An 18,936-nucleotide genomic window follows, 5' to 3' on the forward strand; every position below is an offset into this window, starting at 1 on the left:
GTAGTCCTTGGATCTCGCGCCCGCCGCGTTCACCAGATCCAACAGATCCAACAGATATCGAAGTTGTGTGCTGATTCACAGAAACGTAATTTAATCTCGTCAGGTACGGTTCGGCTATCGAATACATAGCTATACAGTATGTAGGTTGAGGCAATCATAAGGTGATCAAGCATCTCGCTCTATCTTGTCCGCTTTGCCTTCCCCGATGCGCTTCAGTATGTCGAGAGCCCCTTCGCCGACACTGAGGCTCTTCCTGCTGTTCCCCGGCGATGTACCACTCGACACGGCTTCGAGATTCGCTCGTAAACCAGCCATGCGAGCGTATTTCCCGCTATTCACGAGCTTCAAAGAGCCGGGGCTGGTCTCCTGCTCGCTCGTACCGACGAACGATTCTCGTCGACCATCTTTCCCCGACCTAGGTATATCGAGGTTCGTCGCCATCGAACCCGGCAGATCTGCCTTCGTCAGCCTCGGGCTGGGTTCTTCGAGTTGTCCAGACGGTCTCGCCATGCGGCCAACTAAGCCCTCTCTTGTCACTCCAACAACGCTGCCGCCCTTGCCGCTTCCTCCCACTCCGAGCTGTATGCCTTTACTGAACTTATTCGACGAAGCGGAGGAGCACACGCTAGATGGTCGCTTGATCGGTTTCACCATACCAGATAGTTCGGGATGAACGATGCTGGCCGTGTGAGAGGGGCGCCTGGGATGCAGCGCATCCTCTTGGGAAGACCTGATTCGCTCTGGCAGTGGCCGCCCCGAACCGTCGAGCAGAGCAGGAAAGTAGCTCGACCGTTCGTTCGGCGACAATATCTGATTGAGCGGCGTGGTCAACGGTCGTGTGCCCGTCATGGTTGATAGTCTCGTCAGGGTACCGGGACCGGTCTGGCTACCAGATGAAGCTGATCTTCTAGGTTTCGTCGGAACCGGAACGTAGACCTCCGCCTGTAGCTCGTGATACTTGATGCCACCCGCAAGACCGTACGGGTTCTTATTTGTCGTGCCCTCTATGGTACCAGCGCTTCCTACCCTCCCCTCCTCAACTGCGATCACCCTTCCCACGATCCACTCGCGCTCCTCCATCAACTGTTCGATTCCAGGTGTAGGCTTAAGGAAATAATGCGGACTGGCGATGTTGAAAGCGGCCCAGCTCTTTGCGGTCGCATTCCGAGTGGGCAAGAACAATGCCAGATCGCCTTTCGTGAAATTGGCAAAGGCGATCTGATTTTTGGAGCGCTCTCGGTATTGCTTGCACGACTTTTGCCACTTCTTGACCAAACCCATCGTGCGGGTGACAGACTCGGAAAAGGCCGTGAGGTCAAAGGACTTCATGGCCTGAAGCTCGACCAGCAAGTAATCGGCGCTTACGAGCGACGAGCTCGTAGACTGTTTGACCGGCCGAGCATCGTCCCGGTCCGATACCGCGGGCAAAAGACCAGAAGTGGAACCCGAGATAGTCGCGCTCGATTGGATCGCAGAGTGAAGCCGCGAGATGCAATCGTAGAATGCGCTGGCCACCTTGATCGTCTCTTTGCTGAATTCTTCTTGCTTCTCCTTCTCTGCCCGCGCCAGCCCAGCTTGATCCTTCTCTTGAATAACGATGTCGTTGGCCTGTGATACTTTGCGTTGCGAGTCTCGTAACTCAGCCTTGAGCATTCCCATCTCTGCTTTCAAGCTGTTGACTTCTCTTACGTGCTTGGCGTTAGCCAGATCAAGGTCCTGTGTCGCTTTCGACTTTGTTTGTGACAGTTGATCCTCGAGACCAGCGATTTGGTGCTCCAATACCGCTCGATCGCCGTCAGCCTCTGCCATCTTTTCGCGAAGGGTAGTCTCGGCCAGCAAAGCTTGTCGCTGCAACGCCTCGCCTCGCTCTACCTTCAATTCTTCGATCCCGTGAGTTGCACTTTCCAGCTCGGCTTGGAGATCTAAAACCTTTCTCGCGAGAGCTTCTTCGTCGCTACGGGCGTCCGATAAGCCCTGTAAGATCTGAGACCTCTCAAGTTCTAGTTGCTGCATTTGGATATGATGTGCCTCGCGTTCCGCTTCCAACTGCGACGTCAACTGTCCTGCTCTCAGCTTCTCCCGATCATAAGCTGCTCTGACATCTTCTAATTGGCGGGTGAATTCTGATGCAGAATCGCCGGGACTGGGTGCTGGTATTCTATCTTCTTGTATCGATAAGCGCTCGCGCAACTCCGCATTGTCTGCTTCGGCCGCACGTAGCTGATTGGCCAGATGTGCTGCATCTGTTGACTGAGTAGACGGCTGTGTTCCGCCCAGCGTTGCTGTGGGCAATTGCGCCCGCAACGCGTTTGTGAGGGCGCTGGGACTCTTCGCTGGCATAGGCCGTTCCGGGATTGGCTCAATTTCTGAAGGGCGATTCTGTGGTGAGCAGGCATCGAGTCTACTGAGCGAGACTAGACGGACTCACTCTGAAGTTCCCAAACGTCCCGAATGCGAGCGAGACTGAGCGCCATAGTTTCGACTTGCAATTTGAGCTTCGCTATACTGTCGGAAAGCGGTGTCGTGCTGCTATTCGCGTGAGGAATCAAGGCGGCGTCTCCCTGGAGGTTTAACAGAAACTCCAGTATGTCTGAACGAAGTCGATGGTAAACAGCAATCACGGAGTCAGTACCGCGCTCCTGGTAAGCAGACCACAAAGACTCACCTGTAACCGTCAACAGGGAAAAATCACATTCTTCGAGGTCGAGGTCGCCCGAGTCCACGGACAGGTCCACACTGGGCCCCAATTCGCCTTCCTCTCCTTTGATGTGGAGCGCTTCGACGTCATAGGGCAACAAGCCCAAGATGTCGTCCTTGAATTTGCGTCTTCGTTCTCGCTCAGCCTCCAGATGCACTCCAAGCGAGTCGATGATCTTGCTAGCCCCTCCGTGTAGGAGATTCCCCAGCTCTTTGCGCCAGACTATCTCGATGCAGGCCATGCCGTACGCATATGTCATATTGCGCAAGCGCTCCAGATGGGGGAACCCAGTCTTCGCTAAGGTTCTGGTCGATAAAAGTGATTCCTCTAGCACGACCATTTGAGGCGATAATTCCGAAATGACACTTTGTTGGCCGGATATCGCGTGGAGATGGATATGTAGGTTTAGGGTGAACGCATTCTACGAGAGCAACTCAGACTGGGTCAGTCCTGCGAAGTCTTGCTAAAACGAGAAGACACAATATGGAGTCACCTTGAGTTCCGTCATGGTGACAATCTGCTCTCTCATGCTGCCATCCAGATACAGCAGGGCTGAATGTCGGAGGTGTTAGCCAGAAGTCTCAGTAGGTCCTGCTTGATCAACTCACTATCCCAGCTTGTGCTCATCTCCTGTTCCAGCAAATCTCGACTCCTTGTAGCCAACGTTTCGGCATCTTGCATGACCTCTTCCGAGGCGGTGACCGCTTCCTGCACGAGTAAAGGTATGGATGCCAAGATCTCCTCTGCCGAATGCTGCATCTCGTCAAAAGTTACCAGCAAATGCGTCGATTTACGACGGTGGTCGTCTGATCATGTATGCCAGTAAGTCTTACATCCGTGATTTGCCACCTCATCATGACGCACCATAAATTTTTCGGCAACTCTCCCTAACTGTCCGCATCTTGGCTTCACTGACCCAGTCTCCCAGAAACTTTTTCTTGGTCTGGATATCCTTGCTAGCCTCGCCCTTGGTGTTTGAACCACTCACGACCCTTCCCATCTCCATGCTGGACCGCCGGCCGTCCTTCTTATTCTTTGTCTTGGTCAGGAAAAAAGGGTCAATCTCGATTTTGGAGATGAGGAGCAGGTCTTGCTCCATTCCCCATGGTGCGTTGACATGCGCGTCTCCGTCCTCGTCGGCCTTCCATATAAGGTTGCGTTCCCGCTCGAGCTCTTTGTCTACTGTCGTCCTGAACTGTGTAAGAGTCGGCGGACGTGTTCCCGAACCGGATGGTCCGTCAATCTGCTTTGGGGCAAATCCAACACTTCTGGCACTCGCAGAGATATTTCCAGTCGCCCCATGTCCGTCAACCCTTTCGCGATCCCGCGATTCGCCGTGGATCAATCGGTCGAGGTGATCACCCAGGCTACCTCCTGCGAGGTCGAGCCCCCGTATCTGGGCGTGCAGACGATCCGATATATCGTGCAGATGATCGAGGTAGACGTTGAAGTGATCAAGTATATCTTGTGGGGTGTGAAATCCAGGCTGTCCTGAACAAGGGGTAAATCTTCGTCCGATCAGCAAATGGTGATACGCCCAGATAAGGAGGCCGAAACTTACCTGGCAGCGCTGCTGGAAGCATCAGATCCTCCTCGATACCCTTCACAAACTCGTGCGGATCGGCCATAAAGCTCTCCCTATCAAACGCGTACAGCGCTATCCCCGAACCTCCTTTATCCTCCGATCCCGGCAAGTGTATCTCGTTTCCATTGAGGTCGTACTGGACTTGGCTAGGATGATTCCGATGACTGTTGGAGCGAGGACCGGGGACGTTCGAGTCCTGTGGTATCAATCTGGATCGGTGGAACGACTCGGCCGCAGCGAGGTTACCGAGCTCGTTGTAGAGGGATTCAGATAGTTGTGAACCGGATGAGTGAAAGAGGATCAGGTTCTCGAGCGGGATGTCGATCAGCTTGGATATGGCCTTGCGCAGGGCGTCCAGGCTGAAAGGAATAGCAAGTTAGATTCCCAGTCCGGGCTGAATACTAAGAGATTCTGAGGAACGACTAACGATGGAAAGTCATGCAGGCTGACGTCTAGCTGCTCGAAAGCCCCGTCCGAGACTCGAAAGACGTCCATCTTGCGAATCGAGCGTCAGGTGATGAACCTGAACCGGCTATGTCTCGTTTGTGAGATTTAACACGGGTGTATTCATTACGTAGCTAGTGTAGGTGGTCAGAAATGACGAGCTGACGGTGGTTAAATCCTACTCGCCTCCTGCTCAAGTCTTGCCAGAGAGTTCAAGATGTCGCCATCCCTTCCTCGACGGTCAAGCGACCCCCCTTCGCTCTGATCCGACGAGCTAGCGGAAGTAATTTGCACCTATCCCTGTGCGCGTGAAAGCCTAGGCAAGGCAAACGGGTCGACCACGCGTCAGCTTAATTCTATGCTAGCGACCGCTTTGTAGGCCGCGCGCGATCTCACGCGCAAATTGGGTCAGATACGTGTCGCCTTTGAGTCTTTTGTTTACAATTGCTCGCTTATTCTCTTCCCGCACGTAAAACCTGTTTCCCGCAGAAAAACAGCTCTTTTGTCCTCCCTGTTAAACTACTCAAATGCTTCTCGCATCACAGATCACGGTGTTTCAGTTCATTCGACGTCTGACATTCTTTTGTACATACGTTCATATTCTTTGTTTGTCTCGTCCTGCAAGCCAAAACCTATCTTGACCTTCCTTCCCTCGCAGTATATAACACTGTAGACCACAAACAAGCATTATTTTTTCTACTGTTTTTGCGCGAGAAACACTCCATAACTATCTATCTCCTTCTTCCATTTACATTTACTCCTCCCGCTTGTTCACTCTCGAGCACTACCGATTTGAACGGCATGAACTCTACTCTTGGTAAGTATATCAAGCCTGTTCCCCTCCAGCGCTAGCTCCAGCATGTCATCTTCTGCACGTGTGTGTTAAACACTGTCTCATCACCGCTCACAGCTCCGGAGAACCCGCCTACCCCACCTTCCACCCAAAAGTCCCATTTTGATTCCCGCACAGGGCCAGGCTCAGTTCCCGTCACTCCCACCGGCGACAACAAGCAGCGATCTCTCCTCGATTTCATGTCCAGGTCTTCTAGTCGTACTCCCAAGCCGGACGGCGCTGCAGCGAGGTTGACTCCTCTTCGAACGGGTCGAACTGAGCCGGATCCCGATCGCAGCAAGGACGGATCCCGCAGTCCCTCCTCGCACTCCCAGAAGAATGCCAACAGTGAGCTCCCATCCCTCTCGTTCTCCCTGCCTTGTGTCGCCTGACCATTCGACATGTTCAGCCGCTGCACCACCAGCTCAAGGGACTTCCCCGACCCCAGTTCCCGCTGCTCCGAAACCCGCCAGGAGCACAACCCCGACTGCGCCTCCACCAACGCTGCCCGGGTACGACTATCCCGACTCTGACCTGCAAGTCGTTCACAACTCCCTCTTGCGGTCAATCAGGGAGGCCAACAAGCAGCCTGCTCCTAGGGTGGATGCGGCCCGCCAGATTCAATGGGAGCTGCCCTCAATTCCCGCTGCAATCGCTTCGACTGCTGGAGAGTCCGAGGCTCAGGACTCTTCTTCCGCCCTTCCCCCTCTGCCGGATCACGATCACGCTGGCCGAGCGTATCTACCTCCTTCCGCACTGTTTGGTGCTATGGCATCTTCTATCGTTCGGGAATGGGTAGGTTCTTCTTCTTGCCCAGGCTCAGCAATAGCTGAGCGATTTGACCTAATTGGGTTTCCCGCAGGCACACCGTCTCATCACTGGTTGCTTCGAACCCGAAAGCAACGCAACCACCCTCTCGACACATGAGTTGTGTCCTACCCCAGACGTGCTGAGACCTCCGGTATGGTATCAGACTACTCCCAGCGCTATCCGTATACCCGGCAACCCCCCGATCTACAAATATTTCAGAACAGGCAAATGGCTAAACGACCAAGCCATCGACGCCTATCTGACCCTCATCCATTGGCGCCAATCCACTTTCCATCAACTCGACAACGGCCTAGTCCCCGTTTTTATTCACTCTACTCAACCATCACCGTTCATAGCAAAACGGCACGCCACGGGACTCAACCAGTCTCCCCCTATGGCCAAGTGGTTCCAGCGGGTCAGTCTTGTCACCCTCTCGTTTCTCGCCGCTTCCAACCCTTCTCGCTGATTTCTTTCCCCTTCTTCTAGGCCAACCTCGATCCGTTCGACTACCAATTCCATGCTCTGCCGTGGAATGTAGACAACCGCCATTGGTTCGCGGTCATCGTTGACATCCCCTCGAAGCACATTGCGATTCTAGACTCACTATCAGGATTGCACGCGAGGGATGCCGAATCAATTCCCGCCGAGCAAGACGTTTCTGGCGACCCTGCTGCTCTGTTGGCCCGTAACGTGTTTCAAGTACGAACCTCTCGGATCTCTCTCCCATCTCGAGTCCTTGTTGACTTCTACTCCATACAGGCGGTTGGGACTTGGCTGTCGGAGCTACATCTCATCTTCCGAGGTGAAGCTTTGCGACCAAACGAGTGGGACTGTCTCGTTCCAGTAAGTTGCACTTTCGTCTTCCCGCTTGGCAATGATACTCATATAGTACCTGCTCGTTCTGCCTCAGCCTGTTCCTCAGCAAAAGGACAGTTCGAGTTGCGGTATTTTCATGCTTCAACACATCGAAGCGATCTGTCGTATACACGATCTCGGAGCTGTGTCTCGGCAGCCTTTGATTTCCCCAAACCGGCCTGTAATGGCCCTCGAGCTGGCACAGCAGCGTCTGTTGAAACGCGTTCCCGCCGACAAATATTGACCTAGCTCGCCTTCATTCTAAAATTGTACAGCCGTGTTGTAGTTTGCATCGTCGTTCTCTACGCCGTATAATGTCTTATAGATCTTATGGCATGTCCACTTTCCTTAGCATGTTTGTTCAGGGAGTTTGATTCCCGCCGTTTTGTCGCTTTTCCCGCTCGGGCATTGTAGCTTAATAAATTAATAGCATGCCGCGCGTTCATACAAAACTGCGTGTGCACCAAAAATGTCCAATGTACAGCATACAATCACCTCTTCCACCCTGCCACCTCCCACCATGTACGACTAGTCCGTTTACCAATAGTCCTGTCCTATACCCGCCAGGTTCGTATTGGTTCAACCAATCATGTCTGATCCTGCTACAACACTCCCTACCACACCAACAAGGAAGCGTCGACGGCGACTCAGCGATGACCTCGCTTCAACTTGGGTCGTCCCCGCAACACCCTCTCGTCCAACCAAACCCCGTGTAGATTACCACCCGAAAGCGTCTATGCTGAGCAACCGATGGTATCAAGGCAAGATCCTGTCCTTCCAGGGTTTCCGCCCTAACGGTACACAGAACGCTGGACCCTCCGCCACCAGGCCTCAAGTAACCAGCGATCTTTCAAACAACCCGTTTCTGGGGAGTGACCTGTTCGACGGCTTCGAATCTCAATTCTCGCAACACCCTGAAACGCATGCGTACGAGGATCTTCTCAAGGAGCTCAATGACATGGTGGTGCAAGAGCCTACAACTTCGTGAGCCGGCGAGTCGCTTGACCTTTTTTAGTGACTCTGTTTGATGTCGAAATCCTACAAACCTAGAACATACCTCAGCGAGAAGAAACAAGAACAGCTCACCCTGGAACACCTCCTTCCTGCTCTGGTCATACAGTTCTACAAGTATCGGTACCGTCCACGATCTCTCCCGCCCCCAAGTTGGCCGAACCAAAATTGTTCTGTGGATTTAGCCCTTATTGATGTATTCTGTGGGTCTCTGGGACTGAACAGCGCGGACATTGGTCAGAAGAATTTCCCGCTGATACCTTCGCCCCCCCTAATGAACTCTCTGCAGCTTACGAGACCGTCCAATATCCCCATTCCACCTGGCACGCCTCCCCCATCGGTGTTGCCGCGCACATCATTGCACAAGGGTATATTCCCTCCAAGCTGGAGCGACCCTCAGTCGCCTTCAGCACACGTACCGTCGAAGTCTACCACATTCAATTCCGTCACGCTCAGACATCTCGGATGGCTTTCGTACGCTCGCTTTGTGACTACAATCAGGTTCGTCCTGGCTATGACACAACATCCATGGGGTCTCACCCTGTTTTGCCTTGCAGCTCCCATATTCCGAGAGTCTGCGGGAAAGGTTCAGCTTTGCTGTCGATCTCTATGATCGAATCAGTCAGTTCATGTCAAGCTATAACCGCCCCAACTCAACCGCAAAGGCTTTTCCTGAAGATGAACCTCCTCCACAGCGTCAAGAGGGCCCGCCGCCAACTGGTCAATGTCACGATACCAGCAGCATCCGTGCAACCCCCATCACTATACCAAGCCTCCATCCCCAACTTCCACCGCTCCAAACTACCGCGTGTCCACTTTGCTTTCCTGCCAAAGGCCAAGCGGGAAACGACGACTATGTTGTCTGCGTTGCTATGGACGGCAACAACTCATTGAAACGCAGGGACAGAAGCACAGAATCTTACCAAGACCACGCCTCTCGCTATCGTTTGCCATCTGGCTTCGTCAACAAGTTCTCCGATCAAACCATTACCGCTCAAAGGGGACAACGACGCTCGAGCCCTGCACCCGCAAATTTTCAAGGGGGCTGTTCGTCACATTGGAAGGCTGCTCAAGAGAGGCCGCGGGCCAGTCAACGGTATTCTGAAACCGGCTGGTTCCCGCTGGTATGTAGGCATGGCATTGTCCTCGCCTACACTGACATGATTAAGGAGTACGAGAACTCCAAGTTCCCGCTGGCACTTGTTCACTGGTTTGCCACTGAGTATCCTGGTCGGATCATATTCGGCTACGATATTGGGTGCTCCTTCGACAAGACGTTTCGTCACGCACCAGCCCTCTCACACCTGGCTGGTCCGGACCGCACCGATTCCCGCATACAATTTCGTAAGTCTGACTGTTACTACACAAACCAGTGCTTGCCATTGAATCGTCGCTGCTTCCGCGTGAATTCGATTCTGACAGAGGTCGGTGCTTGGCATGGCTATGCGCATCAACGTCCCTGTCAAGTCAGTTACCACCCCCGCTTGACCGCCCAAGCCGGTCTCGAGGATTTCGAGACGTGTGAGCGCTTGTTCTCGTTCACAAATGGTGTCGCTGGTGTCACGCGTAGCGCGACTCGCTTCCATCGGCATCAACAACTGGAATGGGTCATAGAACAGTGTAACAATGACAAGCTGTCGTTGATGGGTGAATATATATTCCTCCTCTTACTGTTAGGTTAGGGAAACATGCTAACCTATAATCGATCAGCCACGAACTTAGTGAAAGCGTGGCGGGAAGCCCTTCAAGTACAGGAAACCGCAATACAGACCATTTCCCGCCTCCGTCAACACCACTCCCGGCCGGAGTTTACACTTCCGTATTTCAATAAACTATGGGAGGATGAAAAGGTCGCCCGCGAGCGTGCTGCTTCCGAAGCCACTCGCGCCAACCTCATGGCCAGACTACCCGATGCTCAGCTTTGGAATGCTGCTGTCAATTACCTTGTTGCTAAGCGGGATTGGACTCGGTTGTCTCGGTCTGCAATGCCCGTACATGACCATGGTCTCGACCACATGCAAACTCGGCCACAACAATGGGCAAACTTTGGCCAGATGTCTTCGGCCTCCCAAAAATTGCAATCAACACAAGACCAGCTCTTCGCACATTTGGCGCGACATCGCCGCGATAGCGTTTTCCAAAACGATTCCCACTTGGCAGATTGGATCGCGTCACCCGAAGGCATTCAGGCCGGCCAATTCTCCCGCCGACGCAAGTACGACAAGGCACTCGATGACCTGGAGCTCGCTTGTATTGATCGCTTTCAGGAAGCTGAGAGGTGTTCCCGGCCCGGCACGAATTACAAACTACGCCAGAAGATTGCTGGTGCACTGCGAGTTCGAGCTCGCGGTATTGACGCGGCATACAAACGGTACACTCAGGCGTGGGAGCAGCTTCCTCTCGGCGGGAAACCGGAGCTGATCAAGCGGGAGTCACTTGGGACGGACCAAGATTCTGTCTCCGACCAATTCGCGCTGGCAAGGGATGGTATGGCAAGCTACTCTCAAGAGGAATGGGCTCAGCCCGTTCCTCGTGAGGGTATTCGACAGGCACGCAAGCACGATTGCGCCGTCATGGAACAGAAGCAACTGGCGATCGAATTATCCAGACTCCTCCTTTGGATGCAACAAGCACCGCAAACTATTGTTGACGAAGTCAACTCCTCCCAATTGACCGAGCCTGTGTCGCGTTTATGGGAGGAGCCAGCAGGTTGCAACCTGGATACCTACCCGTCAGCGATCTTGCCCATGCTGGCCTCGCTGCACGCTCAGGAAAGGCTTCAGTACCTTGAGCAACTGGTGGATAGTCAGAAGAAAACTCTTTCAAAGATTGAAATTCCCGCCACAGCAAATCTGCATCGCAGCTCAGCATTCTCCTTCCCTCCGATCAAGGCCGATCGCAGACTGCTACCTTGGCGGAATTCATGCAAGCCCTTAGAGCTGGCTGCAAGTCTTCCACGTGGTGGGTCTGCCTCCCGCATGCCCGATGAGGGAATGGACCCCAGAGTCGAGGCTCAATTACCAGGCCTGACTGACGGCGCTGATGACGCATTGGAAGCGGAATAGCGATCAACGGGTCGATGCCCAACTCCCTGGTCTGAGTGAGACTGCTGACGATCTATCGGAACACCCCTGAAATTCCCGCATTGAATATGTCTTGACTGTATTCCCGCAAATACCGACGCCACGTATGAACGTTTGAAAGCCCTGAGACCTTCCGATCGTACCCGGTGGCCTCTGAGAATAGGGTGATTACGTTGGTATGATCGTCGATCCTTTGACGAAATTTTCTTTGTTCTTTGTTCCTGGGAGGGTAAGGTACGTAGATTTCGCTTGCAAAGTGGATACGATGATGATCTACGATGCCTTTCGCCGCTTAGTAAGGTCCTTTGAAGGTGTTTATCTTTTGTTACGTGCGAGCTTCCGACGATCGTTACCGTAGCACTTTACAAGAATTCTTCTTGCGTTTGGTGTTACTTCGCGAATATATATAGCTGCACTGACCTACGTTCTTTCCGTCGACTTGTAACTTGTATAACTTGTATGTATGTCAATCACAATCACATAACGTTCCACGCGTTCTCTTATCACCATCCTAGCCGATTCACACGACTTACCTTCACATTCGTCAAGCTCATCACCATGGAGAACATCGCTCTTCCTACCCGTCCCCCCTCCATGTTTTATGGCCCTCACGTCGCTCAATACAGTCCTTACCAGGACCCTACTTCCCCCGGCGTCTACCACTACGACGAGAACGGCAATGCGTACACGGTCGCAAGAGATCACCGCGTTGTTTGGGCGCCCGAACACAATGTCGAATTGTATCCAGAGATGTGCGCGTTCGACGAGCCACCTCCTCCCGGGATGCTACGAGGCATATTCCCGCCTCGCTCGCCCATCTTCGAGGCGAATAGGCTTAACAACCAGCCTTGTCTCGAGTGGAATTGGAAAGCGATCAATGAGACAGGCCTCGGACTACAATGGAACTGGAAGCTCGGCATGCATCGTCTCCTGCCCGGGTACACTCCGCAGGACCTCACGCGGGAATTATTCATGTCCCCCGACATCCCGTTCAAATATCCTTTGGTCGAAAGGTGTAACGACGGCTTTACTCAGTTCCGAGTGCACGTGAGTTTTAACAGCGGGAATTGCACCGAAGTCATATTGATCTGATCTATTCCGTTGTTGATTCCGTTGTCGGTAGGACATCATCATGATGGCTCATGATGACGCCAGGACCGAGATCCTTGCGACCGGCGGTATGGTCACGCTCGCCGCCCGCAATGAAGATCGCATGTACGAGATCTACGCGTTCGGCCAAGGACTGTTTCACTGCATGTCGATGCTACGCTTGTGCAAGGAGCACACTCCTCGAAGTTGGTTCCCGCTTTGTGCCGGTTTGTACCGGATCAACATCATATACAAACGATGGGAGAAACTTTGGCGGATGACCAGAGAACAGTCGGCGAAAAAACTTCCCGCCTTCTCGGCGGAGACTCTGGCGACGTTCCGAGAAGAATCGACTCGAGCGAACAAGATGTGTCGATGTCTACACAACGGTCTCATGGGCGAGTGCAGCTAGACCGGTGAGTATACGCTACGTATGTCTCCCAAATTTGTTTCCCGCCGATCAGAACCGTATTCATCTTTTGATATTCAGGTCCATCATAAAGGTATATTAATTTATACTATCATAATCAACATATGTCGTCGCGCCATTTTCCGCCTCTACGCCGTGCTCCTGGTCTATATACTCCAAGACCGATAGATATTTAGGGAGTTCAAATATAATTGTGATGGTTGTGCCGATGTTCAAGTGGCAATGATATATACGATTCGCCATTCGAAGCCACCACGCAATGATGATCCGTACGATGACTTACCCAAGGAGATAAAATACTGAGAAGCCATTGTTCCCGTCTCACATCAGATCGTGTGTCTTCTATTCCCGCCTCATAACCCGATGTCCACGATGTTCCCGCCGACAAGTCATCACTGAAATAGCGCTGTAAGCGCTGAGCCAAAGCTCGCCAAAAGCGAGGCTATCGTTCTGCTTCTGAACTGGCCGCTCTGTGATGTTTCGATAAATCGAAACATCACAGAGCGGCCAGTGCATCAGCAGAACGATAGCCTCGCTTTTGGCTCGCCCTTCATGAGCCGATTCAGAGGTTCGTACTTCCAATCAATGTCGTGTTTCAGATGGGGCGTGATGGATGCGCATTCACTGCCGCTATTACAGCGCTTTGTCAACGAGCATGTTGTGCGCTGCAATAGCGCAACGGTCGCGCCGAGTCCTTTTTTTTTTTGGGAGGATGGTGGCTTGCGATCCAGAGTTCGCTCCCCGCGCCATCCATTTCTTGCACGATTTTTGCGGCGGGAATCGTGCTGACCGGCGGGAAGTGTCAAATATCGCACGACAGGGATTATACATATTACGCTGAACATTTACATTTTGAAACGAAAAAGGACAGTGTGTACTACTCAAGCGCTCCGCTCAAACGTGGTCATGTCGTAGATCAGCAACAAGTCTGTCGAATGTTTCCTGCGAATAGGTCGGGGCGGTGGTCCCGAAGACCCGCTTCTGAGCTTTCATAGAGGTTCCCCGGACTGCCAGCTGTCCAAGAATTTCCTTCATGTGGGTCCGGTCTGGTTCCTGATAATCTTTAAGAGGACACAGACGCAGCTTCCCTTTGACATAGGCACTACCCAAGGCTTCGACCTAGTCGTCAATAACCATCAGTTCCTCAAAACCATCCCAACTCGGCCCAGCTGTCTCCACATACCTCGGCCCTGTGAGTCTTTCGTACTCCGTCCCACTGAAAGTCAAGCTTTACACCCTCCCACCAGAGCTCCTGCGCATAACACAGTAGATGCATAGTAGCCCATGGCACTTGCGACACCTGCTTATCCAGGGGCAAGTGTTGGTTCAGCATAGTCTTGATCTCCTCAGTGAGTCGATTTCTCTGCTCTGGCATCGACAGGCTAGTATGATGACGCTCAAGGGACGTTGAGCTTGAAGTTCCCGCAGAACCACTGGCCGAGATCTGCTCATCGTCTGAAAAGTAGGTGACGTGAATTTCTCGGTCATAAACAATAGTGGTACTGACGAACACACCACTCACACCTGCGAGCTCTAGCCTCTCGGATTGAAGCTTGAATCGTCCGTAACACCCCATAGCTGCGAGCTTGATCGCTTCCCACAACGCCCCAGCGCTTGGACAACACCGATTCCAAATAAGGGCTTTGAACCGTACATTGAGGAACAAGCGGATGGTCAGGATCAACCGGCATGATGATAAGACAGCTGGCGATGTCGTGAATTTCGTGCAGTCGACCAAGCTGTGATCATGGTAAAGACGATTCCCGCCGCTCTTAGCTGATAGTTGCCGGTTGGTGGACGATAGTGAAGGTATTTACCTGAATGCCAATAGCCTGAAATGCATCGAGGGCGCGCTTGGCTGCAAATCGTCGTGCGTCCGTAGTCCTTGGGGGAGGGGGTGGGTTTCTAGGTTGGCGGTGCGTGCGACGAGTCTCCAACTCTTGGCGAACCCGTTCGATATGCGCCTCAGGCCAATGATTTTGCTGCCTCCTTTTTTTGGCTTCGGTGATGGTCGCAGCGAATAATTCCCGCGCAGATTTCGTTGGGTTTGTGACCTCTTGAGAATTGGCATCGGAATGGAGTGCAGCAGAACTCTCTGGCGAATGGTTACGCGGTGTGAGCAAAGGTACCATGGAAAGGTAGGGACTATCTAACAAAGTTGGATAGCACTCACTAAGCTCTTCTCTAGTCAGATGTACGATTGCCTGCCAAGTAGTCAGTTGACGACTCTTCTTTTCTTTGTGAGTGACGTCGAGTACCGAATGGAGCAACGTCTGAGGTTTGACATTGAGCTTGGGAGCGTATTCAGCGCATTGAGCCCGGAGGGAATCCAGGATGTCTTGCACAGCCAGATTGTAGTTTAATCGTGACACGAATTTAGGGGGGGCGGTACGAACGTCCAGCTGTTCACCGTGTGTCGGTATGGGTGGGTCATCTTCAAGACGTTCGGCGATCTCGAGCTCTCGGTAAAAATCTTGATCGTCGTAGTCCATAGTGAAATGATGAAGTGAGGTATGAAATGGAGTGTATATGCTATATATTTGAACTTCGTAAGGAACAGACAGGATGGATCCGTGTTGTGTGTCCACGATATGTATTGGTAAGTGTGACAGATGTTGCACGTTGTAGAGCTGTAATAATGTTGTGCTCGTATGAAGAGTATACTAGCTGGTAGCTGAGTCATGAGTCACCAGAGTCCAGTCTACAGTAATAATACAGTAGATGAACGGCGAGAAATAGTCCGTGTGAGTGTGCGGGAAAGGTAAAGCCAGCGGGAATCGAGGAGCGACTAGCGTTGCCTTAAAAAACAGCAGCTCTCTCTCACGCGCAAGTGGCCAACAAAGACTTGAAAGGAGCTAAGGAGGTGACATTCAAAACAAAAGAAAGTATAGCCGTAACAACGAAACACAGTGCACAAGACATCTAGTACAACAAGGAGTAATCTTAGCAAGCCGTAACTGATCAGCGAAACTGCAGTGCATACCAGAAAGAAGAACAAAGAAGGACAGTCGGTCTTAACTCAGCTTGGAGTGTATATAAGAACGCTGACTGAACGTTGGCGCTGGTGTTTCGTACCACCGACCTTCTTCTTTCCCGCATCCCATTTTCTCATCGTTCTATAGCATATCTGCAACATCTGCTCTCGCCTCTATCAAATATCACATACTACGATGTCGGACGAAGCTTCTAATGCGCAAGGGGATAAGCCAGCCGCTCTTGGTGCCGGAAGACCTCGCACGTTGACCAAAAAGCAAAAGAAGAAGCTTGCCGGAGAGAAACTGAACGAAGGTAACAGGAAGCGGAAGCTTGAAGCTGAGGAACGGGAAAGACTGGTGAGTTCAGTAGTCTGAATGTGCTTGGTGTCTGATATACCCTAATTGAGTGATGGGAACAATGGGATATAGGCCAAAAGAGCCAGGTCTGGTTCGGAAGAGGAGGTCAATCGACCACGTAAAGAGACATCGACTTTGAGTCCGTTGCCTGTAAGTACCTCCCCAAGGTCGATCAAGATTGCGGGAAAGAGCTGGACTGACCACTACTTCTTTCACCGTTGTGTTGCAAGCTTCAAAATCCTCTAGTCCAAAACCGGGTACCTCTCCCTGCAAATGCTCCTCCCCCTTCTGCCAATGTTGCGTCTTCGCCTGTCCATGGATTCATGGACGAACTGATATCGACCTGCGTGTACGTCAGCGGGAATTATCAGAAGAGAGACGCCAAGTTCGGGAAGAAGAAGAGCTGGCGGAAGAGCTGGCAAGGATTGTGGAGCAACGAGAGTTATCCGCGATGGTGGAAGAGGGCCGGTTGGACAGAGAATTTTCGGAGGAGGAGGCAATGCGATGTGAGCAAGAGATTAGAAGGCAGGAGGAGGAGGAGAGAGGAGAAGGAGGAGAAGGAGAAGGAGGAGAAGAAGGAGAAGGAGGAGAGGAGAAGAAGGAGAAGGAGGAGGAGGAGAAGAAGGAGAAGGAGGACGAGGAGAAGAAGGAGAAGGAGAGGAGAGAAGAAGGAGAAGGAGGACGAGGAGAAGGAGAAGAGGACGAGGAAAAACGAAATTGGGAGAGACTCTGAGACAGGCGATGCTCGACAAAGATCGCATGGACCGGGAGGCTGCGTCTCGAGCGAAGAATGTGGAGGATAACGACAACGACAAGTCGAATCGCCAGTCAGCGCAGAAAGACGGGGACGAGGACAATGGTGCAGAGAAGCAAAAAGAAGGCGAAGAAGAGCAACGGGGTGAAGCGGAGGAGAAGATGAATAAAGAGGCGGGAATTGGGTACAAGAGAGTAAGTGATTTAGTCATACAGCAGATGTTTCGAGCGGGAATGATCAAAAGCTGACTATGAATTTGTGGTAACAGCGATTTGATCTCCTGGATTCGGAAACAGGTCCTTTCCCCTCGGTATCTTGGCCTGTCCCGAATATCAAGCTGGAACGACCGCAACAAGTCCGCAACTCCCTAAAGCAGTTCCGATCGACAAGGAAGCTTTGAAGGATACATTCTCGAAGTTTGCTGAATGGGAACAACGGTCACAAGGGACCGGTCCAAAACAAAATTCCCGCAAGAGGGGATTAGACATCGTTACAGATGTGGCCGAAGACGTCTGGGATGGTGCCAGAAAACGGCGAGGCAGAACTCCGAGAGATTTTGGGGACATGGACAAGGGGGATGATGACGGGCCGCGGAAGAAGCAAAAGACTGGTGAAGCGGCCTCTCTCAAACCTTCTCGCCATGAGAAAAAGGACTTCCTCGGCCAAGTCATTTACGGGATCGGACGGAACTTGCGGAGTCCGATTTATCGTGCGGGTTCCCGCTGGCAAGAACCGTTTCCAACCGGACGGTTCAAAAATCCAGATGGACTGGTACGAGCTTTGGACATCGCGATGAAGGGTGTCCGGCGCAACCCGGCTCACAGTGTGGAGTCATGGAAAGAGCACGTTGAAAGGGAAGTTCAACTTCTTGGGGAAGGCTGGAACGCGTCCGAGTGGACGAAGGTCATGGAAATCGGGACCGACGATGGGAAGACACAGCCGGAACGCTTGTGCGCTTTCTTTGAGTTTGCTTGGGACTCTGGAGCTTACGGGAAAGCTTTCAACGAGTGTCATTCTCCTGCACGAGCACAAGCATACGGTATACTGGCTCAAGCAGTCGAGGCTCGCGAGGAAAGGTGGCAGGGGATATCGAAGCGGGAAATCATCCGCAAGATAAATTCTCTGGGAAAAGATGGATACAATGTCCTGACAAAAGAGCTTGAGAGGAGATGGGACGAGATCATCGACATGAGGAGCGAGCAGCGGATGCGTCACGCGTTGTTGGGAGATACCTTCAGAGATTTCAGAGCTGTCTCTGAGATCGATGGCCGGCCGCATGAATGCGACACTCCCGACAAGAAGCAGCTGTGGGACGTCGGTCGGAGGTATCTGACGAAGGCGACTGCAATGCGGGAAGCACTTGGAAACGTGGTACGAGGTTGCGGATGGCAAGATGGGGTGTATGGGGCGGGAATGGATGAAAGGTGCCACTCCTGCTTTCATTGCTGTGGTCGGGGGGATATTCGAGGTCTTCGCCAATCGTCCGGATTTCAAGTCGACCAGTTCCTTGGCCGGCGAGATACATTACCTCCGACGACTGTGGGTGAAGGACGGTTCTACGAGAGCGAGTGGGTTCCCATCCTGGATATGCTGCGACGCACCGATGGTGTTTTGCTACAAGCAACCTGGGCGCCTTTGCAAAAAGTTGTTTCACTCCCGGAGGCTCGACATCGTTGGGCTGATATCAGCAGCCGCGCGCGTGAGCTCTGGCGGGAACACGGCACACAGTCGGTATGCCAATTGCGATCGACCTGAGCCTTGCGGAGCTCGAAATGCGGGAGCACGATCTGCACTCCAAGCATTGGGTAAAAGGCCAATGATTGCAGGGAGCCGGTGGACCCTACGCGCCCAGGTGGAAGACACGATCGGGCTATTCCCGCATACGGAGACTTGGGCGGTTACTTTGCCGACGTCCACAATCTCAAGCTCGGAAGGATGGACGGTGTCTCGTTCCGAGAACGTTGGGAGTTGCGGGAAAATGTGTGGAGCAAGGTGTTGGGACGGCTTGCTCCT

General features: G+C 52.6%; 3 protein-coding genes across 3 annotated transcripts; 2 read left to right on the forward strand and 1 right to left on the reverse strand.

Annotated features, from left to right (window-relative positions):
- Window positions 1-74: 74 nt before the first annotated feature.
- On the reverse strand, window positions 75-4,961 carry HD553DRAFT_289038 (uncharacterized protein). Its single transcript, XM_046178313.1, has 8 exons — window positions 4,711-4,961; window positions 4,260-4,642; window positions 3,563-4,189; window positions 3,307-3,504; window positions 3,192-3,250; window positions 2,666-3,119; window positions 2,429-2,590; window positions 75-2,366 (listed from the first exon to the last, which is right to left on the reverse strand). The coding sequence occupies exons 1-8, from the start codon at window positions 4,776-4,778 to the stop codon at window positions 166-168; spliced, it is 4,152 nt and encodes a 1,383-aa protein (XP_046033606.1). The 5' UTR covers window positions 4,779-4,961; the 3' UTR covers window positions 75-165.
- Window positions 4,962-16,007: 11,046 nt separating this feature from the next.
- HD553DRAFT_345552 (uncharacterized protein) lies at window positions 16,008-16,902 on the forward strand (the record flags this gene model as incomplete). The annotated part of the gene is made up of 4 exons (XM_046183103.1): window positions 16,008-16,169; window positions 16,242-16,319; window positions 16,400-16,465; window positions 16,528-16,902. 4 exons carry the CDS (start codon window positions 16,008-16,010, stop codon window positions 16,900-16,902), a joined length of 681 nt encoding a protein of 226 aa, XP_046033607.1.
- Window positions 16,903-16,910: 8 nt separating this feature from the next.
- HD553DRAFT_326480 (uncharacterized protein) lies at window positions 16,911-18,903 on the forward strand (the record flags this gene model as incomplete). Its single annotated transcript, XM_046181708.1, has 3 exons — window positions 16,911-17,107; window positions 17,220-18,650; window positions 18,750-18,903. Coding segments are annotated over 3 exons (1,782 nt in total), but the record flags the coding sequence as incomplete, so codon positions are not given.
- Window positions 18,904-18,936: the final 33 nt, after the last annotated feature.

Source organism: Filobasidium floriforme (genome assembly GCF_021052385.1).
Source record: "Filobasidium floriforme strain CBS 6241 chromosome Unknown HD553scaffold_24, whole genome shotgun sequence".
NCBI classification, from domain to species: Eukaryota; Fungi; Basidiomycota; class Tremellomycetes; order Filobasidiales; family Filobasidiaceae; genus Filobasidium; species Filobasidium floriforme.